The sequence below is a fragment of the Podarcis raffonei genome, chromosome 5 (genome assembly GCF_027172205.1).
Source record: "Podarcis raffonei isolate rPodRaf1 chromosome 5, rPodRaf1.pri, whole genome shotgun sequence".
Classification (NCBI taxonomy): Eukaryota; Metazoa; Chordata; class Lepidosauria; order Squamata; family Lacertidae; genus Podarcis; species Podarcis raffonei.
This window is the reverse complement of record NC_070606.1, coordinates 64,207,442-64,232,945: the sequence shown is the minus strand read 5'-3', so window position 1 is coordinate 64,232,945 and position 25,504 is coordinate 64,207,442. Positions and strand designations below refer to the sequence as shown.

The 25,504-nt window shown below is 44.9% G+C and overlaps 1 protein-coding gene across 1 annotated transcript; it reads right to left on the bottom strand.

Moving 5' to 3' along the window:
• Positions 1-2,005: 2,005 nt before the first annotated feature.
• SOX14 (SRY-box transcription factor 14) lies at positions 2,006-4,022 on the bottom strand. Its single transcript, XM_053389838.1, has one exon. The coding sequence runs from the start codon at positions 3,726-3,728 to the stop codon at positions 3,006-3,008; it is 723 nt and encodes a 240-aa protein (XP_053245813.1). The 5' UTR covers positions 3,729-4,022; the 3' UTR covers positions 2,006-3,005.
• Positions 4,023-25,504: the final 21,482 nt, after the last annotated feature.

The following is a 25,504-nucleotide window of genomic DNA, read 5'->3' as shown; positions in this document are numbered from 1 at the left end:
GATCTCTCATTTATTTATCTATCTATTCTTCCTCTGCTTACCCTGCCATTCAGGTCCCGTGTATGTTAATTGTGTTATGCCATTTAATTCTAACAGCGGTCTCCAAAGAGCACTTAATGAGAAAAACATCTACAACATGGATCACGTTGGCTATTCAGCTTAGCCAGATGGACAACTGCTACTTCTTCTCTCTCTCTCGCCCTCCCCTCCTCACGCCCCCCCCCCATCTTTTCTTTCTATCCTCCCCTCCTTCCCCCTTTAATGAAAAATCCTTTCCTGGACAAAAGGAGAGACCTGATGAATAGGGGCGCCAAACACTGTTAATTGTTTGGGACAAGATGCTAATCTGCCCTGCTCCAGCCTCCCTTCCGAGATGTTTCTTCCTCTTTCCAGGCCTGCGCCCTCTGATTTGGGATATTGGGGGGGGGGCGCAGTGAAATGTGGAAACATGGGCAAGGAAGGTGGTGGAAATTGGGAGTGGGGGCGCTTTTGAGGCACTCCTGGACACCCACTCAGCAGAGGGACCAAGAGGGACCCTAGGGCAAGAGAGCTGTCTCGCCACATTTGGAAAGAAGTGAAGTCCTACATTTTGCCATCTAAAGAGCGGAGGTCATCAAATCATCAGGTCTGGAGTCTACATTAAATGATCCCGGGACCTGGGAAACGAGGGCGAAGTGGGCGGTGGTTGCAATACGTGCAGAGGGACGAGGAAACGGAATTTCTAGAGGTCGAGAAGCCCCACAAACTGCCGTTAGTTCAGCCAGAAGGGATTCTGCACATTCTCAGAAGCGCTCTTCTCTTCCTACATTTTACTTGGCAGGGAGACGTGGCTAAGGCGAATTCCTTCGGGCTATCCCAGCCCTTCGGAGCTTTTTTTTGCGCTGCCTCGCTTCTGGAAAGCTAGAGCTCCGCCAAGACATACCGTAATCGCTTAGCTGCTTAAGTTTGGGGTCAATATTTGGGTACCGCCAACTGTACCTGAAACATTTCGAGAACTTGATCAGTTCTTTTCAGCCCTGAAGCAAAATATGGACCACTCCGTCTAATTAAGTTTCACTGTTCCTTTTTCCTCCTGCACCTCCCTTCAAATCTCTTTCCTTCCTGATCCTAAACAAGGTGAGACTTATTCCTTTGCCACTCAACCAGATTGCAAATCCTATGCCTGAGAATGGGCCCCACCGAACACAACGGGACTTAACTGCTGAGAAAACGGTAAACCTGTAACCGATTGCCCTGTTTTAAACCGGTTCAGTCTCTTAGAACACTGCTGCAAGGCAGGCTGTGGTTCGACACGCACTTAATTAGGAGTAAGCCCACTGAATGCACGGGAGATCACTCGCAGTAAATATGCAAACAGAGTGTCATTAAAGACTCCCCTTAGCACAAGCATTTACGTGTCTACTCAAAAGTCGCCCCCACTCTGTGTTCGATGGAGCTTACACTAAGGTTGCGGCCTCAGAGAGGCCCAGAGGACAGATCGCTAGCTGGGGACCTCGCTGAGTGGCCGAGAGCCAGTCATTGTCTCTGACTCAACCTCAGTTTCCCAATCTGTAAAATAGGAAGAGTTGGTTTAGAGAGAGAGAGAGAGAGAGAATGTAGCATCATACACGCCCCTAGGCCTTAGAAGCAAAGGAACCCAGAAATCGAAATAAATAAATGGATGGGATGGATGGATGGGAAAGGAGTTTGACAAGCTATGGGCAAGATCTCCCTGGAAGTTCGTCCGCGGCAGGAAAGATTGAGCAACTGCTTTCCTTACCCACAAAAACCCAGTTCATTTTAATAGAGCGTAAGCAGGATAATTTCCCGGAAGATTGTGCCCAGATCTATAAAAATCTTCGAGCTTGCAGGACGATATTAGAAATGGTTTGTATCCTGACCCTACTTTCTGCAGCATTTGCAGGCCCTACCACACCGCCAAGGCGCAGGTAGACTTGGCCAGCTTCCTCGCTGTCTAGAAGGTTTTGTTTTGTGTGGATCGAGACTGGATTCACAAGCACATAACTGACGTGTTCGACGACAGATTGTCTTTATTCAAAATGTCTTTGTTCAGCAAATGAACAGAATTAACGAGGTAAAATCCTTCTGGATACAATTCTTCCCCCAATACATTGTTAAAACATATTTAAATTACCACCGTGTTATTCATTTTTTTAAATTTTATTTTCCATTAAAAAAACAATTCTACTGCCTGACTTCATATCTGACATTCTGTCTAAAAGTAAACTTAGGTCTACTTGCACTGATTCACACAAATTGAAGGACTATCTGTTTTAAATTAAGCAAACACTATCATACCATGTTTGAAATATAAACGTTTTTCACCCTTTTTTAATATCTCTGAAGAGCTTCTTTTTTAATCTTTTTGACATGAAAAGCAATTTTAGCTATTAGTGCTGGATGGTAAAATATAGATATATAGATATATATAACACAGCTAACTCTTGTTTTTTAATGTGCAAAAAAAGGAAATCGTTAAGTCAGAATACTTCCGGGATTTTAGGAATTCAAGTCCGATTCACATCCGATCATATAAACTCATAGACATTGAGATAATAAATAAAAAAGAAAATCATCATCATCAAAGATGTTTTGGCCTTTCGGCCAAAAAGGGCAATTAAAAGTTTGACACATTTACAATTCTTACAAGTTTCGGGGCCCCTCGGAGCCCCAAGTGCAGAAAGAAAAATACCTTTTGTGTGTTTGTTTTTGGATTCGACTACAAAGTCTCGGAGTCTCCCCATCCCCGCCCTCCCACCCTCGGAAAAAGTCGAGTCCTAAAAGTCTTTCCCCAGGTGAAATCAGGTCTCCGGGACATCTCTCCCGCGCTCAGGTGGCTTTCGCTTAGGCTCTTAAAATATCTTTGTTTCTGAAGTCTCGTCAAATATCACATGCACCACGGAGGGGTTCCGATTCCACCGGCAAGCCAAGGCTATGGCGACTTGGGGGTTTCCAGGCCGCCTGCCCTATGTGGGGCTGTCAATGATGGGAGCTTGCCGGGGGGGTTACATGGCTGCGGCGTGCGCTGACGAGTAGGGGTCTATTCCAGTCTTGGTCATGCCTGGGAATAATATGTAGGCCACGGGAGGCTGCAAACTGGACGCCGACCAAGCCGTACAGTTACAGGGCACCACGTAGCCGGGGTTGGTGGGCGACGGGTGGGTGTGGGTGTGCTGGCTGGGGCAACTCAAGGTGCCAAAGGCCCCGTTCTGGTATCCCAAGGTGGAGGCGTAGGGCAGGGTGCTGGTGGCCAAGGTGTGGGGCACCTCGGTCATCTTCTGGATGGCGCTGGAGCTGAACTGGCTGGGGTCAAGTAAGGAGTAGGGCGCGGAGGTGGGGGGCAGGAAAGCCCTCGCCTTCTCCGGGGAGCCGAGCAGAGAGTCCGTGGCTGCCACGGGGAGCCCGGCCGCCTTGAGGGGGTCAGTGTCTCCGAGGTAAGGCAAAGGGAAGACATACCTGTCCTTCTTGAGGAGGTTCTTGGGCTTGCGACGGGGCCGGTACTTGTAGTCGGGGTGCTCCTTCATGTGCTGGGCGCGCAGCCTCTTGGCTTCGTCGATGTAAGGGCGCTTCTCGGCTTCCGACAGCAGCTTCCACTCGGCGCCCAGGCGCTTGCTAATCTCCGAGTTGTGCATTTTAGGGTTTTCCTGGGCCATCTTCCGACGCTGGCCCCGGGACCACACCATGAAGGCGTTCATGGGGCGCTTGATGTGGTCGGAAGGTTTGGACATGGTGGTGTGCCGGACGGACGCCTCGTCGAGCAGCCCAACCGCCGCCAGCTGTCCCCAGCCCCGCGCACCTGGCTCCGCTTCGCCGCCTCCTCCTGCCTTCCAGCCAAGGCGACCCCCCACCACGCTCAGCTGATCATACCAGTTCTCCGGGCGATCCAGTCCCCGCCGAGGTACCCCGATGGATGGCTGGGGAGCGGGGAGGGGAGGAGAGGAGAGAAGCGGAGCGAGCGAGCAAGCAGCAGGAAGAGGAGGAGGCAGCCGCAGGGCGAAGGAGCCCGAGGAGCGAGGCCAAAGGCAATCCAGGGGCGCCTAGTCCGCCGGCGAGCGAGCGCTCTCTCTCCCTCTCTCCAGAGGATTGACAGGGGGGTCCCCTCGACGGCCCTGGAACCGGGGATCGGCGGCGACGCGGAGGGTGTCTGGCTCGGCTGGCAAGGGACTGAGGACAAGGAGCGGACTCGGAGCCAAAAGCGGGGAAGTTCAAAGGCGAGGCTGTTCGGGACGGCGCGCAAGCTTGACGGAGCGGCGAGTAGGGCGTTCACTCCCTTCACCTGATCGCCCAATCAGCGGCCAGAGAAAGAGCGAGCGAGAGAGAACGAATACCTTCGGAAGAGAGAGAGCGGGAGAAAGAGGAAAAAAGAGGAGGGGGAGAGGGAGGGGAGAGGGCAGAAATCACTAAAGACACAGGATTAAAGGGGCCGCTTTTGTTAGACGGCGCGCTAATAGCAGCAGCCAATAAAACTCCGCCCATCCCCTCGTTTTAGGGAGGAGTGGGTGAAAAGAGCTCTTTTGAGCAGGGAGGAGGGCATGGCAGAGTGGTGGCAATCCTCCCCCTAATTTGGGGAGTGGGGTCCAAACAAACGGAGTAAATTTGTCAATGGGGCAAGAGCACGAGCCAAGGACAAGGGCGTCCTTGTTAATGTTTCCCCCCTTGTGTTCGACCCCACCAGAAAAGCACCAGGTCTGGCTGGAGAGAGAGGTGGGGGGGCGCGGAGGGAGAGAGAAATGACAAGCGACTGGGGGGGGGGGCGTGCGATTGTTTGAAAAGCAAAAGTGAGCAGAGCCGCGCGAAGGTCGCCACGCGTCTTTCTCCAGCTTCCTCTCTTGCCCCGCAAGGAGTTGGGCCGAGCCGGGGAGAGCCTGGCAAAAGCCGACCTGGAGAAACGGGGCTGAGATGTGAGGCGGGGGGGGGGGGAGTGGAAGGACGAAGCTGGATCCATATGCATTAAGGGGGTTTGGCACTTCGATGGGGTGGACGGGAGTGGAACAGGATAGACCTAAACTTCCAGCGCTATTTGGAGTTCATTTTTATACTAAAAGTCAATACGTACTTTATGGAGGCGAAAATCTACAGAGCCTCAAAGAGCACGAGTTCTGCCCGACTTAAGTGAACTGGGCTAGGAGGGGACGCTGGACGGGGCGGGCGCGGCGAGGAAGACATTTGTCCCCTGCGCTTTGGTGACGATGCCCTTTTGTGATGCGCTCTCTCATTCTTCTCCTCTGCTTTAAATCTAAGCCTTTCTCTGTCCTGGGGTTTTTGTTGTTGCATTTGGGGGGGGGGGTAACTATTAAAAGATTGGCTTCTAAAGAGAACAAAATACCCACAGGAGCTCTCCCTCCCTCCCTCCTCTCTCCCCTCCACGCCTGTTTTCTTTGAATAATTGCTGCCTAACGCAAAATGCCCTTGGGGAAAATATTTATTAAATGGAAACCATTTCCCTCGAATCCCCAAAGAGCCCGGGTTCTTGAAGGGCCTATTGGCTCTCTGCACCTGCCGAGTTTAAAACTGGTCCAACATCAGCCTTCCCTCTCTTGCTCCACACCCCCGCCCCGCCCCTCGACCCTCTTCCATAGTTTCCCATCGCCTCCTTTCGCTCTGTAGCTGCTCTCGTTCGAAAGGCGCGTCAGAGTTAACAGGAGTTGGGTTACCTTCCCTTCTTTTGTAGATCCGGATCTTTGATGATGCCTTTTCCGCGTCTCGAGGTGGGGGGTGAGGAGGGAGGGTGTTTTAAAATATAGGAATTCTGAGGCTCATTTAGCCAACTGCATGGTTCAAATTTGATTTTGATTTTTACAAAAAAAGGAAAAAGAGCACGCCAGGTAATTTTACACCCGTGATTTCAAAGCTGTCAGGATGTAAATATAGGCGCCTCATCCATTTGTTTTATTCCAATCAAGTACATAATAATAATAATAATAATAATAATAATAATAATATCATCCACTATGCCCCGTGGTGTTAAACATTCTTACAAATATAAAACCATATGATTTGCAGCACTGTCTAAGGGGCGGGGCGGGAACCTGTCATTTTCTTTCCTCTCCGTTGTTAGGGGGGGCCCTGCAGAATAATGCTTACCAATTAGCCCCCTTCTCCCAACCTCCACTGACGATCTGATTTTACTCAACTTCCTATTTAAAGCAATGGAAGGCCAGTTTCAGTCCTTACACCTGTACAGAGAGGCGTGTTAAACCGCTCTCCGCAGGCAACACCTGCTGCCGACCTCATCCTGGTTCATTTCAAAAGATCTCGGAAGTACACACACACACACACACACACACACACACACACACACACACACACGGGACACAGAAGCGCGCGCACAAATATTCCCTGTGCCGCCGGCTTTCTCTCCTCGAAATCAGTGCCGTTGCCTGCCGAGAGTCCAAACCATAGTTTTGTTGTTGTTGTTTTTCAAGCTTGGGAAGAAACAGCGGCGACCAGCTCTCCCCGCGCTTGGCAACGGCGTAGGTAATAGATCGCAAATATTTTCAGAACACCAATCATTTTTCAGCCAGAGACATTCTCCCCCCTCCCTCTGCGCCCAGGGCCCTTTGCGTTTTGCTCCCCAAGGTATATTTAGAGGTTACATGCCCCATACGAGCGGCTGGTTCATGCATATGTAACGCATCGGTGCTGTGCTGCGTGTGTATTGGTATGTCTTTTTCGAACGGAATCCTCCATCCGACCGCCCCCGCTTCTCAGTTCTGCCACACTTTTATCCAAAGGAAGGTTTCTAATATATCAGCGTCTAGAGCAAAAAAACCACAACACCCACTGTTGGAGGGTTGTTGTTTTTTAATGCAGGGCAAAGAGTGGCCTTTGATTCCTGAATTGCATGTGCATGTGCGTAATATATATGAAGTGATCTCCTGAATAGAAAACTACACTAACAGTAGAGAGAGAGAAAACCCATGCCATTTCAAATGCTCAGGAGGATATACGTGGATTTCGTTAGCTGCCACGATTTAAATAGCTGAAGTCTGGGACTTTGGCTTCTGCCTGTGGCGATGCACGTCCATACGTCCCTTTTTGAGACAACATCAGACATCTTCTCCCACCCTCCCCAACTCCCACCACCGTCGTAAATTGATGGCGCCTGCGAATATGGCTGTATAAAGCTTATTCCTCCCGCACTCGCCGGCGTGCTCCGGTCCTGTGGGCTCAGCTCAAGTAATGGCAGCTCGCGCCTGCTATTTCTGAGCCCGGCGCGGTGCTCAGCAAGCAAACCCTGGCGCAGGCCGGCCCCGCTCGACATGCGCTTTTACGCGGCAAGAATGGCATCATTGCAAGGGCCCGCGTAGACGGCTTGAACGCAATATGTAACTTAAGTAAACCGACGTGATTAAAGAGGGGTTTTCCTCCGCTGTCGATTTTTATACTTCCAGACTTAAGATGACCAATAGTGATAATCTATGAGCTCGCTCCCCTCCCTCCCCGGCAGAAGTTGAAGGCGGCGGTGGCACCAAAACACCGACGAGAGAGCTGATGGCGCGCGGCACGGCGCTAAACATACACATAAGCAGTGCTTTTGTGGGGGTACGCGGGGGTACGCACAAAGAAACATTTTGTGAATCAAAGTTTGGCCTCATTGAGGGCAGTATTTCAGTATGAGTCAGAAAATGAGAGTACCCCAAAACATATATATATATATATATATATATATATATATATAGAAAAAAAATCACTGCACATGAGATACATAATTCACCAGGTCGGAGGAAAGAGCCGCAGTCCCTTGCCCTCACGTCCTATCCCCGGGGGAATTGGAATATGATTCAAAGGCAGCAACAGACGTTCCTTAGTAAATTTCGTTGGCTATTTGGAGGCGAGGACCCTGGGAACAGGTGAGCGCTCCCTCTCTCCCGTCACGCACCCGCAGTGGCAAGGGCGCAAGCGCGCGCACACTACTTTTTCCTCGATCAGAAAACTCCTGGAGAAATCACTTCACACCGTTTGCCTGCTTGTATTAGGGCGTTGGGAAGTGGGGACTGAGAAAGAAACTATGGTGACTATCAGGCCAGGAGGAGACCCCAACCAGGCGGGCAAAGAGAAGCGGGGTGGGGAAGCGCTCGACGTGCTGTTGCTTAGTCAGGGCTACAGATGCTGTTTGTCTCCGGGTGAACAAAAGTCCTCTCCAAAATACTCGTAAAGCGCTCTCTTGAACCGAGTTTGCGCCCTGTTTTAGAACACAGCTCACGATCCTGACTGATTTTTTTCTCGCAACTTCCACATTCTCTCCTCAACTGCGAAAATAATCCCAGGTCTAAATCGGGTCTCTGTAAGGGGCTACCCAAAGCAGCTCCCCTCTTGCCCGTTCGCCCCCTCCGACTTCTTGGGAAAGCTCCGAGACAGCTCAGGCGCAGCGCTGTGCGAGGGATCCTCCTGCTTAGCCTAAATGGACAGGGGTCATTCGTCAGCTGGGACTTCAAGTCTCAAACTAAAATGATTGTTTAGCCTCGGGGCAGGTTCCCTCTCTGCCTCAATTCCCCACCAGCAACTAAAAAAAGCTGGGGAGGGTAGAATCGGAGGACCAATAGGAGAGAAACTGCCACCCAGAGTCCTTTGCCAAGGCAAACGTCTCTCCCGCGGCTCATGGCCGTAGTCTGGGATTAGTCAGCAGCCAGATGCGCCTTGCGCGGGGCAGCCAGTTTCCTAATACGATCCCTTCTTCGGGCGCGCGGATTACTCGCATTCCCAAAGAGCACTGGGATCTTTCCAGCCGGGGTTGCTGCGAGGGTCTGGCTGGGAAGCGCTGTCTCCCGACTGTAGCGCAAGGTCGGGAGCTCACATGGACCAAGGTGTGCAGAGCCACAAGGCAAAGACCCGCGCTTGATAAAAAAATCACATTACAGACCTGAGCTTGGGTGTGCGGTCCCTTTGACTCAGGCTCGATGACATATCGGTTCTTTACTCCTCCTTTCCTGCCAAATTATATTTTATCCATTTATTTATTTTATCAAAAACATTGTTATTGGGGATGGGTGGGAGGAGAAGTATGTATTTATTTGAGGCGGGGGGGCACGCTATCATTTCCCCCGCTTAGAAACAAGTGAAATTGGGTCTCTGGGTTTACAAAATAATCCAGATAGCAAGACCAATCGTTTGGGAGTTGAAGGCTGCCCTTTGTTGGCTGTCGAAGACCCTTTCAAAAAACACTCCATAATTGTTGGGACTATTGATGGAGCGAGATTGCTCTGCCAATAAACTCCCCGACGCTCGTCTAGGCGCGTTTAAGCAGCCTGGGAGGGAAATGGAGAGCGCGCGCGCGCACACTTTCTCTTGCATTGTGTCCACATCGTTCCTTCCCATGGGAGGAACACCCAAATGGGGGATTCTATTGAATAGCCCACTAAGTTCCTCATGGAATTCCAGCGACCTCGTCTTCAGGAAAAGAGAACTCCCACCTGCTGCAAAGACAAATCGCTCGACTTCAGCAAGCTTGCGACGAAGTTTGTGGGGCTGGTTCCCCCTCCCCTCGCTTCTTTCCACCAAAAGGTATACAGGACAGAAGGGTGGGGACAGGGTTATAATTGCGGGGGGAGTTATCTCCCGCAGAGCAAAAGATATAAGTAAATGCTGCGCCCGAAGGCATCGCGTTCCTTTGGGAATCGCGTTCAAGCCCAATTAGGAGGCGCCCTCTGCACAGGCGAATGTCATCCCGGTTTAGAACTGGGCGCGCTTGCTATTTCGGGGGCAGGAGAAAATAGCAGCGAAGCAACAGGACAAGGACCGACCAGGTTAAATATATTCTTCTCTTCCCGGCACCCATCTAACTGGACGCGCCGGAGAAGTTCTGAGTTAAATTGGAGACGGGGGGCGGGGGCGGGGAGCAAGTTAACCACTTCGTTTCAATTGCTAAGAATGAATCAACATTAAAGTGCGTTGCTTTTCACGCACAAAAGAGCAAAGTCAACGGGGGAGTATAAGGGTCTCAGAGGGTGCGTAAGAAGTTTTCGAGAGCCTGTCAGGAACTTCAGCATCTCAAACCATTCCCTGCCCTCACATACTCTACGCATGCAGTTAATTCCCTTGGCGATGTGGTTTTCTGGAGCGGCATTTTGATGAAAATATGTAGACCCGAAGTATTGTGCGATATATATGCAATACATATACAGACATTTACATGCCACGAGCTCCACTAAAATAAGGGCGGGCGCTCAATCCCTTTCTTCTTCTTTCGGAGAGTCCCCAGAGTAGTTACAAGTAACAGCATTTAAGATTGCGATCCTGAATATGTATTGGCAACTATGGGACTTACACTGATTAAAATTATTAGGATATGGCTAATAGTTTCAGCAGAAAGCAATACAAAACTATTAAAGCAATGAAGAGATCCGACCACTCTTCTTGCTGCTGCTGCTAGCATTATCACCATCATCACCAATAACCACGATGACGATGACCACTACCATCTCTTTGGTCCATCTATTCCTGTATCCTTAAGGATGGTTGAAGGTGGCATTGGTACAGCAGTGATGCTCAAAGGATCACTTTGAGCATCACTGCTGATTAGCCTGAATTAGCCCGAGAAAAGATAAGTGAAGCTAATAGCCCTTAGTCATGGATCAAAGCCCACTTCCTTGTTCAAGAGGCCACCGTCCTAAACATATTAACATGAAGAAAGTCCAGTTGATTTTAGAGGGGGTAACTTTTTAATAACATGCTCAGGCTAAGTTCAAGTCTCTGTTCTTATTTTCCATATAAATTCCAGCGTTATTTTTGGAATTGCAAGCAAACACCTTGGCATCTACTGGCATTTCAGTTTCTTTCACAAACAACCGCTTCATTATTGTTATTTATTAAATTTCTATGCTGCCCTTCATCCAAAGACCACAGGATGGTTTGCAAGATAAAAAATACAAAATATAAAATGAGAACACAATATACATATGAAAACAAAAGAAAACCACTAACTCCCTTCACCAAACACATCATCATTATTATTATTCATTAAATTTGTACATAAATTTATTAAATTTCTAGAGTCACACCTGAATGCTAGCCTGCAGCTTTTAAACATCTTTTAGAATTGTCAGATTTTGTTATCTCTTACTTATTCCCTCATTCAAGGACCACTGCAAGTCAAATGAACACCTGTCTTTCAACTGCCACATGAATGGTGTTAGAATAAAATCTGAGGCTAGGCTAACACAGTCTTCAATTTGGCCCTCCTGTGTCACAGAAAAGCCATTTTCCTGTCACTCATATGTAACGCATGAATGTCTGTGGCTGCAGTCATATAGGAAAGTATCTGGAACTAAAACATTGAATGGGGCTTACTTCTGAGTAAAGGCACATTGTATGTACACATACCTGGGAGCAAGTCCCAACAAACACAGTAGAATTTGCTTCTGAAACATTATTATAACTCTCATATATTTGGATATTTTTTCCTAAATTACATTGATATCTGTATTTGCCATCATTTATGTAGCATCACTGCAGAAAGTTTATTTATGTAGCATTACTGCAGTAAAACTTCTCTGGACAATAGTTAAGGGGGAAAGGAGGAGAAAGTACCTTGGAGTAAGTTTCAGCCAGTTGATTTAGTTAATCTTTTAGCAGAGTAATCTGAGGATTGTTATATTGAAATATATGTGCACATATACTAGAATATCCATGAAAATGTGTTTGTGATGATTCTGAAGGAAAGGGATAGTTTTCCTTAAGTGCAAGGCAGCACATTTTATTAAACTGAATAACAGAACAAAACCACCCCTTATTGCGAGAAGGAAGAGTCACCTTCATTTTCTTCTCTATCAAACAAATATGTGATATTTCCTATTATGATAACATCCCCAAATATCTTCACAAAAAAGCTCAAGTTCCATCAGTATTGTGGAAAATTCAGATATATTTTTTGCCGGTGTGTGTGTGATATCGGCAGTGATTTCAGCCAAGCACTGCCTGCTCCTCTTGCCATAGGTTCTTTTTACTAGAATTAACAGCATAACCATTTCTCCCTAAAAGGCAAATATTTGCTACTTTTGAATACAAACTTGAAGGAAAAGGCATTGCTTTTGTCTTTTTCATCAGACCTAATATACAGTGGATAGAGTTGGCTATTTGCACTGCGCACTGGCAGGCCCTTCAGCAGTTCAAATATGTTTGATTTTATCTGTAATTTAAAACAGAAGTTGATTAACTGGGGTACTTAACTGATTAAGTTAAGTTGCATGACAACTAAGGAATCAACCTTACACTAGAAATTCAGGGTTACATTCAGGCCATAAAACATAAAGAACACAATTTGGAGAAAACTAACAACATTTATTAAATCAGTAAAACTTACTGGGCTCTTAAATCTTGTTGGCTTCAGAGGATCTCTTAATTCACATTTAACTTTCTAACATTTACACTGAGAGTGGGAAGTGCTGGAAATGTGTTAGATGCCAAGAAAAGTTAACTTAAGGAAGTCCCCTCCTCCCCAATGCAGCTCACTACACATGCTCTAGAAAGCCTCTCTGGTGGACCATTATGAACAATGTGGGGTGGGACACAGTAATCTGCTGGGGGAGAGTGGCTCCCTTCTCTTCTGAAAACTCTTATAACTTTTTTCAATAGAACATTTGGCTCTCCAGCATTCAAAATCAAATCAGCCACCATTAAATTATTTAACTAGGAAGGATTAGACTGCAACAAAAAATGGCTAGGATGCCTTCAAGATGTCAACAAAATGACCTAATTTGTCATGTTAAGGGAAAGTTATAATCACGAACTAGGTTGGTTACTCCTTCTTTAATGGGAATAGACCAAAAAACCTGCCTAGAGCCTTGGAGGATATGTCTTAGCTATCTGACTATGTCTATAACTATGTCTTTCCATACTGAAGGCACGCCTCAGCCTTATTTGGGGGGGGGGTGAGTTTGATTAGGAATTGGTCACTTCCTAGTCAACAACCATAAAATAATCCAATCATGGAACTGCTGCGCAGGAAGGAAGCATGTAAATAACACTCCCCCCTTATGAAGATAGAAAAATATAATGACATTTGCAGTCTCTACCTCCTCTTCCTCAACAAGTGATCAGCTGATGTTTAATTAACAGCTTATAATTGTGTCCCATTCTGGTATTAAAGCCACCAGCAATTATTATATGAGGGCCTGATGTCATGACAGATATAACACATTGTTTAGATTTTCCCATATGCATTTCCTACAGTTCTTAGATTCTGCAGACTATATCTATCAATCATCTATCTATCATCTATCTATCACCTATCTATATCCCTGTACTAAACCTTGGAGCCAGGTAAACCTAAAAAATGCCATGGAAGGTGGAAGAGATGGGAAAATACAGGGATTAGATAGTGGCTCTCAGTTCGCTAGATGCTAAAATGATCAGCTCACTCTGAGCCCTCCCTATTTGTAAATGTAGGCAAAGCTAATATGAGCCTTGTAACAAGGCAACTCATGCAAATAGGGGTTCAATGTGCCATGGGTCATCTATGCTAAAATAGCTCTCTCAGTCTGATAGTTTGTAGTTTTTAGTCAATAAGTTTGACTGACTGACATTACTAAGAAATCCCAGCAGCAGTGATAATTAGCTAGAAGTGAAATATCAGTAAGGGATGGTCCGATTCAGAATACGACCGAATGAAATTAATTATTTGGAAGAATGTGGATTTGATACTTTAAACCAATTATGTTCAATGATTCCATTTGTTTTTGAATTTCGCTAAACTTTGAAAACAATTATTGTTAATTGGTTTGGTGAATTGTGCCCCTGCCATAGGCGTAGCCAAGATTTATGTGTTAATTGTTAATTTATTGTTAATTGGTTTGGTGGGGCAGGCTTTATGTTGTGGGGGGCAGAACCTCAGTTAGTTAAGTATTTTTATTGATTTACTTGATGGGGGGCAGCTGCCCCACCTTGGCTATGCCAATGGCCCCTGCTACACTTCCAGAGGTGTCACCAGGATCTTGAAGCACCCTAGAACTCTTACCCTCCATTCAAACCCTTCTTGTTGCTGCCTCTCTCAAGGAAACTGGTGTGCTGTGGTGGGGCGTATTGCCTATACATTGCCATGAGCATCCAATCATGGGGACTTCATTTCCCTGTTGCTGATTGTGACCATGCATGTGCAGCAGTGTCTATGCATAGCAGGAGTCATGGGAACTTACATTCCCCAAACTTCCATGCCTAAATGCTGCTGTGTGCCCTGGAGGGGGTGTCCAGGCAAACAGTTTCAGTGAGCCATCCCCACCAGTCACCTCACAGCAGTAAGTATTGTGGAAAGAAAACAGTGGGGAGGATTTGTGGTGCAGAATGGGAAGCAGCAGCACGTTTTAAGTAGGAGGCCAACATGTGAAAATTGGGTGTATGACTTCTGCCTGGCCCCCTGCTATTCTCCTAAAATATACAGTAATTGGCAATATTAGAGAGAGTAGATTACAAATATTTCTATTATTTTGTCATGGGTTGTCTGAGCTTGAAGCTAAGAATACTGGAATATAAGGAATCTCCATTTCATGTTTCAGATAAGTCCATTTCTATCTCTTTTGGGTGAGGCTGCCATTTGTATTCTTAAAGGTGGAGAAACTTGAAGTGTTCTTAAAAACAGTATTATTTTTTTTAAAAAAAAACACACATGCAGATACTATTTGTGGAGGGTCTATTTATTATATGGAACATTGTGGCAGTACATAAAATGTGGTTATCTGAACTATGTCAGCATATATCCTAAAATACTTAAAAGTCAGATAAACTTAGTCCCATATTCATCCAGCATTTATTGCTTCACATTTCTAGGCAGCTGTATTATATTTAAATATTATTTATACCAGGCATTAGTATTTTCTATATATGATAAAGATTATATGGCACACAGAACACAACTTAGCATAAATTTGTGTTAACTACCTTTCTCAATTTTAAAAACATCTTTCTGGATTTTTAACCTGTTCCTGGTTAGTAAAATGGAGCCCCTTCCAATTACTGGTATCACTAGCTTTTCTGGGGAGGGTGTTTAAATATAATAAAGTTGTCTTGATGTTGTTTCCTAGATTTACTACAGCCCATTGTGATCCTCTTCTTTATGCAGAAGTTCTGTTGTGGTATTTTCAGGAACACTGGATTTTCTGGGTCTCTGTCATTTTGGCTTTTGAGTTGGGTATGACACAGATTACACTTGTGTCCTTGGTTAGTGATCTTTATGTAAAGTATCATAATGAAAATTAGAGCTGGAAGCTTTGACCAGTTTGACAGTTAGATTAATCAGTCAAAGCCTGACTTGATTCATCAGGAGATGACCATTTTAATCAGTAACAGCGAGTTCTAAGTGGTGGAGCTGCAAGTTAAGGTCACACTTGTTTGTTTGCTTATTTATTTAGCTAATAGGAGTCTTGTATGTTACTGTAATGGAGAATGAAGGAGAAAATGGTAACATTTATTCAGGATTTAATTGGATGATTATGAAGAGGAAATTGTATTAGATCTCTTACATGTCATTGCATGCAATGGTTTCAGGCATGTAGATTTTGGTCCCTCAGAGGTGGACCTCAGTGTCCAAGCTGAATGATGGGGCTGGAGATGCTCCTTCAGGTATACTGGTATGAACCTCTTGGGTACGCTTCCAGGGTGGTAGGTACATCTGGGGCTGGTTAAGAGGGCAATCCTTTTTCCCACTCCAAATATCTGAAAACGAGGAATCAGCCCCCGAGGTCATGCCAAAGAGATCACGAAGAGTTGGACTCACAACTAAGAAACACACAATCATTTACAGGGTACAATGGGAGAATAGTTGTCACTCGTTTCCTGTGGGTGATGCAAACACTGTCACCCAAAATTGCGCTTCCCCAGCATTCCAGCCACAATACACTGTTGTTTGAAAACTATATAGATATCTTCTTTCTTGTAAACATGGTCAGGCCACAGCTCCTTTGTCATACAATGTATTTATCTCTATTGTATCATTAAGAAGACAGGGAGAGTAAATGAATACCTCAAAACTATGTAAAACCTATTGCCAATTTCCTTTACCCACTCCAACCCAGTTAGCACTCATCAACTAGGTTATGAGGATGACACTTGCAGTCTCTACTCTGGCCCTCAACTATTTATCTCTGAAGTCTCTCAGGTTTCTGTTAGGACTTCTGATATAGTTTTCACCTTGGTCCAGCAATCTCTCCTGCCTAAGGAGCTTCACAACTCCACTGACTCTTGAAGGCTGCCTCTCTAGACATTTTCACTCCCTCATATACCTCCTCAGATCCAACCAATGATTTCAGTTCTTGAGTTTTCTCAGTTTTTCTAAGCCATGATGTTCATTAGAATGTAAGAAATTCTGTCTTCTTCCCATGATGGCCACGGTCTTCCTCTTAACAACAACCAACCCACAGTGACTCTCCTTGAAGATTGACCCCACTCTGGTTCAAGTTTGCCTTATAATTTCCAGCTAGGGCCTCTCTCCAGCCAATCGCTTCAGAGATGCCCCTTTCATCAAGCCACCACTCTGGTCCAATGGAATGAGGCAGAATATCAACTGTCTTTGACCAATCAAAATTTCAATCATTTATCTCTGTGTAGAAACAGGACCTCACTCTCAAAACTATTTTGTTTTTCTTGGTGATGTGACAGGCACCTGCTGCTCTCAGTCTAATACAGTGGTACCTCGGGTTAAGAACTTAATTCGTTCTGGAGGTCCGTTCTTAACCTGAAACTGTTCTTAACCTGAGGTACCAGTTTAGCTAATGGGGCCTCCCACTGCCGCTGTGCTGCCACCGCACAATTTCTGTTCTTATCCTGAAGCAAAGTTCTTAACCCGAGGTACTATTTCTGGGTTAGTGGAGTCTGTAACCTGAAGCATCTGTAACCCGAGGTACCACTGTACCAGGCATCCACAGCTCATAATCGAAAGCCTGGAGCCCTAGACAGCTCATATGCAATTCTTCAAAACAAAACTTTACCTCAGAAGTAATCTTAAAGAATGATTTCTACATATGCACACACGTCAAATCTGCATAAATACTAAGGATAGCTTCTAGTTTTCACTCCAGATTTCTTTTTCTGATGAGTCACTCAGTATAATTGCACAGATTTGAGTTCTATCTGCGAAAACAAATATCATAATTCCCCCCAGTCAGATAAGTGCTTTATGAATATTAATTTGGGTTTTTAATCCCATCCTTTCTCATGTTACAACAATTAAAAAACCAACTATACAAAAATAAGTTCTCAACACATAGCATATAAAACATCAAATATCCTCTCTAATTCTAATAAGATCGAAATCCAAATTCCTCCTACCCTGTGGTACCCCAGTTTGAGCCTATCAGTGTGGTACCAGTGTAGAAAGGTGAAGGACTTTAAAAGCAAACAAACTCTTAAACAAATGCAGCTGTATTTTTGGGATAGTTTACAATAATATAATACCAATGAAGCTGGTGAGGTCTTCCACAAGTTTTCCCAGGTGTCAGGGCTGACTGGTGGTGTTCTTGTCTCCAACAGCATGTTCGAAGCTCTATGCATCAAAAGATCTAGTAGCTTAGCATTCCATATTAATGCCCTTTGTTGGGAAGAATCACTACCAATTGGGCAATTTCTCCTGCCACAGTATCAGCAATTAACCAACCATATTCCTAAGAATGGATTAACAACGTGTTAGCAGTTAGGATGATCTTTGATTATCATTGCTTTTAAGTTACTGTTCTCAGTCAGGTTAATAGAAAAACATTCTTGTGCTATTGCATCCTGGATTCATAGCCCCCTTGATAAGATAACTTCTTCTACAAATGGCTGTAACCTGCTTCAGATTCCTGCAACCAGACTAATGATCCAGTAGATATTCAGGCACTATCCACTATGGGGGATGGAATACCAACTAAGAAGCAGCCAATGAGAACACCACTCATCATATAATTTGATCATTTTCAGTGGAACTGTTCACGCTTTATAGCGTTCAGAGGGAAATCCAGTTATATTACTAACAAATTCATAATTGCACAAGATTATTTGTGGCAGAATGTTCCATTTGGAAACACATCTCAACTTAAGCAAGATGTAAGTGTGGATCTTGCTAGGTCCCAAGTGATCACATGTTATGGGTCCAGTATACCTGAAGGAGCGTCTCCACCCCCATCGTTCAGCCCAGACACTGAGGTCCAGCGCCGAGGGCCTTCTGGTGGTTCCCTCACTGCGAGAAGCCAAGATACAGGGAACCAGGCAGAGGGCCTTCTCGGTAGTGGCGCCCGCCCTGCGGAATGCCCTCCCACCAGATATCAAAGAGAAAAACAACTACCAGACTTTTAGAAGACATCTGAAGGCAGCCCTGTTTAGGGAAGCTTTTAATGTTTGACACATTATTGTATTTTAATATTTTAATATTTTGTTGGAAGCCACCCAGAGTGGCTGGGGAAATATATTATTATTATTATTATTATTATTATTATTATTATTATTATTATTATTATTTCATCCATGTTCAATTCTGACTAAATAGTTTCTCTTGGCTTTCATACCAATCTAAAGAAGAAGAAGAAGAAGAAGAAGAAGAAGAAGAAGAAGAAGAAGAAGAAGAAGAACCACCAGCAGCAGCAGCAGCTGGGCCTTAGTGTCCAGGCTGAACAATGGGAGTGGAGACGCTCCTTCAGTTAACTGGTGTTTCCAGACTGAGAAGAATTCCCAAGGCAACAGTAGACAAACAAAATAAAATTCTGAGAAGTATAGTTCTTAATCTGAAGGAAGGGCCATAACTCAGTGAAAGAGCATTTGCTTTTTATGCAGAAGGTCCCTGAGATCTCCAGGCTGTGCTGGGAGAGGAATCTGTCTGAAATCCTGGAGAGCCATGGCCAGTCATAGGCTGAGAGCCATAGACAATACTGAGCTAGATGGATTAATCTTCTGACTCAGTGTAAGGCAGCTCCCTATGAGTGTTTATTTCTTAATTGGTCATTCAGGAACGAGATCTACAGTCTCACAAAACTTATGACCTGCCAAGCTGAATGAAACCCACAGGCCGTGTTTGGGATGCTATAATTTTTTTTATGTGCTACTTGTCTAGCACCGCAAAAACAGAGACTGCAAATTAGTAGCAGTCAAGCACCAGACAGGCCAAAAATATATGAGCAGTAGACCAACTTCATCTTGGCAGGTCACAAGTCATGCAGGTCACTGAACACAACCTGCAGTATCACCGTAGAGAAGGCAAACAGAATGTTAAAATAACAAATTGTGAAAAGTTAAAAAATATACTGCCAAAATATCATGACCTGAATACAGCGTCACATTTTGGCTGCCCATATTGACCCAAAGGCACTGGAAAATATACCATGAATTACAAACGACATTGGGAGTGGGATTACAGAATAACCTTTAAAAGGCCTTAAACCTTAACCTGGGGCTTAATAACTGGGCAAAGGAGTGGGGAGGAGGACAGGAAGGGAGATATATAACAAACATGCAGCATCATTTAAGGAATGGGGAAAGTGATCGTGCACAAACCAAGCCACTGTCAGGATGGTTAAATAGTGGATCTTCCCCCCTTTTCGCCCTATCAATGCATGCTAATGGGGGGAAATAACCACACTCTGATTGGTAGCAGCTCAAGATCAAGGTGTTTGCTTTTGCTTATAAGGTATTTAGTGCAATGGGAAACAGATGAGTGCACCAGCTCTTTATGGGAACTACTGAATTAATGCTGTGAGTATGGAACAGAAAGATGGGAATTCAGAGGATAAGTAGCCAAAGAAATAAGAAGCAGAGGAATTGGAAGCAGGGACCACAGGCTGTAGAGCTGAGTGGATGCCAAAGTAAGACACAGCCTGCATGATCTTTTTGATGATCTCTTGAAAACTACAACTGGTTCAAAACACAGTTGTTACAGTTACCCCTGAGGCGATGTAGGGAACACATCTCACAGTTTGAAATTAGCTTCTTTGACTCCCAGTTGGTTTCTTGGCCCAGCTCAAAGTTTTGATGTCGACCTTTAAATTCCTAAGCCAGGTATGAAGAATCTGTGACCCTTCAAACAATGTTGGACTCAAATTCCCATTAGTCCCAGCCAGCCTAGCCAATGGACAGGGATGATGAGAAGTATAGGACAATAACACCTGGAGGACCACAGTGTCTATTCTTGATCTAAAAGACCTGGGCCCAGGGCATTTAAGGACTGCCTGCTCTCATATGAACCTGCCCTTAGCAGGAGATCTTCCTAATAGATCCTGTTTCAGGTTTCTTTGCTGTTCACAGTTTGGCTACTTAAGTCAGGAGCTTTTTGACAAGGGCACCAAAATCATGGCACTCCCTCCCTGAGAAAGTTCATGCCAGTTTGAAGGAATGCTCTGTTCTATTTTTGTTCTAATTCTATTTCGCAATGGCATTCTGCTTTATAAATTTCACAATCTGTGAGCAATAATGGGGAAAGCTTTTGCAGTTTTAAAAATAAGTTTATAAATACTGCTAATATAATAACAATAAATGGCCCTCAGAGTGTAGATCTGCTGAAAAAATTGATATTGGGTTTAGGTTAGATATAAAAGATTCCTGTTTACACAGCACAAAACTTACAAGGTTTTAGGGTGTGAAAAGTCCACATCAGAAAGGCATGTGCAGTAAGTACTCCTCCTATGACACACTCTTCATTGTGGTTGGGCTATATAGAATCATCTGAAAATCTTGGCTATATGTAGAACTGCATCTCTATAATTTGTTTTTTATGTGTACTGAATATCTTCCATGTATGCTTCTGTTATTCTTTGTACGATTACCGTATTTTTCGCTCTATAAGACGCACCAGACCCTAAGACGCACCTAGTTTTTGGAGGAGGAAAACAAGAAAAAAAATATTCTGAATCTCAGAAGCCAGAACAGCAAGAGGGATCGCTGTGCACTGAAAGCAGCAATCCCTCTTGCTGTTCTGGCTTCTAGAATAGCTACGCAGCCTGCATTCGCTCCATAAGACGCACACACATTTCCCCTTACTTTTTAAGAGGGAAAAAGTGAGTCTTATAGAGCAAAAAATACGGTATGTGGTTAGTTTGTACATATGTTTATGATAAACCAAGAAAAATATATTTGTAAATGGAAGAAAGGCAACTTCTCCTCATCGTTGAGTCCAGGGAATCAGAAGGCTTGAGCATCCCACAACATCAAATGGTTTTGAAAAGCCATAGGCTCACTTACATTTACTCCAAGACACAGCAGCCTCACTACTAAATCAGGCATGTGAAAATCCCCACCAGAAAGGCTTTGATTAGCCTCACCCTTCTGAGTAATAAAGATGCTGCTTTCAAAATATCAAGGCGATAGACTTGCCAATGTGATGTCTGTAGGAAATGCAATGCACCTTTATGGATAAATGTGCAGTGGCCCCGGCTGTCTATGTATCCTAGAGCTAAAAAGAAAAAAGGAGACTGAAGCATCATAAATGAGTCAAGTCTTCATTTATTCAATGCACACTATTTGCATGTAGAAGCAATTATAGCCTAGGCAAACAAAGAACCAAATGTTATTAGAATGTTGTGCAAATAATATCACATTTCAAGGGGATGTGTAAAAAAACCACCCTTATTATCTTTGAACATCAATTTGCAAGCAAAAGTGGTCCCCTGCCATTGCACAGAGGAGGGGAGGAGGATGAGATGATAAGAGTTCAGTTTGTCAGACAGAAGCTTTGTGGTGATGGCATTAATTAAATGTCCAGATCTGCTTAGGAATTCCTGGTTCCACCAAACAGAAAAGCATCCCAGCAATCCCAGCAATCCCAGCAAAGCCTTACCAGTTGCCCATAAAGAAGAAAAAAGAGTGGGCAACAATGATTTTTCAGATGAAAGACTGAAGGACAAAAACTTCAAAAGGTGCTAAGGAAAATTATTTTATTTGTGCAATGGGGTGGACATTTGTGAAACAGACTAGACAGAGCCTGCGGAGGTCTCAGAAGACCATTGGTCAGGGGATGAGATTTTAATATGGATGGACAAAACTGCCTATTTTTTATCTCTGTCATTTCTGCATTATTTTTACCCATAATCCCATTCCATTTCTGCATTAATCTGTGGATTTTGTTCTTTTTAAAGTCCTCTAAAAATAAATATTTAAATGTTGTTGTTGTTATTTATTGATCACCTTGGACATATACTGGTATATATCTCAAGGTGATGTACAGAATACAATAAAAACTACTTAAAAAAAAGAAAACCAGTTAAAAGTAACACACACGAAAAGCCAGATGATTATAAACGATACAAAGTGGACACCCGTGGCAGAGATCTAATCATTTGGCAAGAAAAGCTGCAATTTAACATGTGTCAATATATTTTTAATGTGCCTTTTCTTTTAAATGCATTTAAACTTCTGAGAACTGTATCGTAACATTTAAAGAACTGTGAGGTCTGGTGGATATAGCTAAGGGCTCTGGATCTGACCATTTCGTGGAGGAAATTTCAAAATTCAAATTACTCAAAGATCCCTAGGTTTCATTGCTCTGGATAACTTCCTGTTCCTCTCTTCCAACAGAATTCATTGAAACAACAACAACAACACCTGCCCCCCATTTATTCCCTGGGAACAAAATGCCAGGGAATGGGCTTTGTTAAACTGAGGAATCTGGCACTTGATCCATAAAGTCAATTCCTGTGTAACTCCACAGTTGACTGAGTAAAACCCAGGGGATACACTGAGATGCAAGTAAGTTTTAAAAACAACAAACTATAACTTCCTGTTGCTAGGTTAATCGTGGGGGTACTTGGGGCCAGCACTGATCATTCAGGAGGATGGAGAGAGTGGCAAAGATATGCTGCAGGTTTCCTTGACTCCCACACAAATATTCCTTTAATTCTCCTTTTAGATCTAATAAAACAGAAGCTTGCTGTCCCTTTCAGTCTCCTAAGGAGAAATGTTCAAAGTGGTGCGTGGGGATTTAGCTGTTTTACTAATACATAAGTCAATGGGAGTTGCATGGCTGAATCTCGGTGCAATGCTTTGAAAAATTTTCCTGTGAGTTTATGACAGCGTGGAACCACAGTTCTGAGCCCCTGGCTTCCTCTGCTTACATGTCAATGATGCTAATACTGCCTCTGCCTACCAATGTGACAAGGCAAGGATGTGCTTCTATTGGCATCTTTTCTTTGAAGTGAAGGGAAATCCTAAAGCTTTCATTCAGATAGTGAAAATCCTTGCTAACAGCTCTCCCCTCTCTGACCTCCACATAGGACTCTGTAATCCAGACTTGATGCTGGAGGCACCACAAGTTCTCTGCCTGTATAGACCTCCTCAGCAAAGGTAAGGCTCAATAGGAAGCAACCCCAGTCTTAAGGGGGGTGGGAATGAAGCTCCCTCCCAGTTCTAAATGCACAGGCGCATTCTCAGGTATGGTGTCTGTTTCATTTTCACATGCATGGCAGCACCTCTCTAGGTAGCTTTTCCTTGGGACAACCCTATGTGGAAATCAAGAAACCAGCTGAGGACACTGTGTAGACTACACTGGTGCTACAACCATCCTCAGCAACCACCAGGTTGGTTAATGCCCCGGCCCCTGTTGACCGCACTCTGTGGGCACAGTTGGTACACAAAATAAACAGCATGTGCCCTCTATGTTACTGGTACTTATGTCCTGCTTCATCAGGGGTTGCCAAACATTTTGGGGGCCAGTGGGCACATTTGGGGTTCTGTGGAAGTGTAATGGGTGCGGTGCCAGCCACAAAATGGCTGCTGTGGGGTGTGCGGTATAACACAAAATGGCTGCCACATCTAAAATAGCAGAATAAGATGCCCCCCAGACTCCCCACCCCTCATCAATGAGGGGAAAATGCTACTGCCACACTGAATCACAGCACAATGATCTTTGCACCTCTCCTCTGTTCAGAATGGAAGAGAGGGTGTGTGGCCAATCCTGGCATCCAATAAAAGGTGAGCATGTGATTCATACATGAAATAAATAATAATCATGTTTAAAGGGTAGGGTGGGGCTGGCCCACCCATGAGGTAAGGTGAGGCGACCTGCCTCAGGTGGCAGGATATAAGGGGTGGCAAATCCAGCCTCCAAGGAACGCATCACCTCTTTGGAAGCCAGCTCTGTTACCTCGTTGGCAGCCTCCACAGCTGCCACAGCTGGCCTCCTCCTGCCCTGTACCCAATTTGTTCCCTCTTTCTTCCTATTGTAGAACTTCTCTCCCCTCTTCTTTTCTGGAGTGCGTGTCTGCCATTTTGTGGTTTGCCTCAAGTGCCAACCCTGAAGTGCGGCTTTCAGTGTAGGAGAGGAACTGAGCAGGAAGAACAAGCAGCATCTTGTGCACTGTGGATTTTTGAGGGGATGTTTATTGAGACCTTTTGCAGGTGCCATAAGGGTTTCTCAAACACACACTGGAATCTGCAAGCACCACATCAGTGACTGCTGCTCTACATTATTACTCTGCTACCTGCCAAACATGGATCCAACCATTGCTCAACAACCGTCACCACCTGTCCTGGATGGAGCAGGTAATTTCCTAGCTGATGTGTCTTGGCTAGGATGACACTGAAGTGTTTTAAGTAGACAATCACCACAAAACCTGCCGTACGCTGGAGGGTAGTAAGAAACCTGCCCAATGTGCTGCTTGGAATTCCTGAGTTTTCCATATTTCCTAGGCAGCTGCCAGAGTCCTATGAGCTGCCAAGTCATGGATTTCCCTGCTGTAATCAGGGACTGAAGAGATTATTGCTCAGCTGTCTTTGGGCCTGAGAGAGATAGAAAGAGGCAGTCAAGCACCACTGCACTGATCAGGGCCCCAGTGTTTTCGTCTCCCGCCTTCCAGGCTGGCACTAAATGTGTTATCTCTGCCCATAAGCAGGCCCCCTTAAAGAGAGAGATGCATCACTCAAACCTTGGAAAAGACAGTCTGTACTCCTTCCTGTGCTGCCCCATTGAGTTCCAAGGTAGGAAGCCAAGCATAGGTTACTAAGAAAGGTTCTAGGCAGGCAGTAGTTTCAATGAGAAGGAGGAGAGGCGACATTTCTTAGAAGGCAATGTAACAGCTTGTTCTTTCATTCATAAGATTATGAGTTCTGCACATTCTAAGCTATTATTCTTCCCTTCCGTCACCACTCCTTAGCGGTTATGCGTCATTGTTGCTCCAAAACAATTCACTCTCAAACAGCATAGGAAGGAAGGAAAGAAGGAAGGAAGGAAGGAAGGAAGGATCAAGACACTTTAGAAATTGCCCCAAGACCTATTTCATAGAAGTGAACTTAACACAGGGAAAACACACCAGAGAATTAGAGCCACAAACAGGACCATCCCTACCATTGGGCAGAGTAAGGTGGCTTCCCAAGGTAGCCGATGTTGAAGGGTTGGCAGCAGGATGGGGGGGATGGAGCTGTGTGTGCCACATGGCCTGCCCTGCACCACCCAAGCTACCCTCCTGCTCTCAGGTGCAATGGAGGATGCTCTCCCATGGCTAGCTTTGAAGCAAGATTTAACTGCCAATCAGGTTGGTTTATGGAATGGGGGTGGGGTGCCATCTTGTCCTTCAACTCAGGCAGCAAAATATATTCAACTGCCCCAGCAGAAGTCCCACTATGT

What these genes read in the sequence shown, in the direction of transcription:
- SOX14 (XM_053389838.1), bottom strand. Translation starts at nt 3,728, where the DNA reads ATGTCCAAACCTTCCGACCACATCAAGCGCCCCATGAACGCCTTCATG.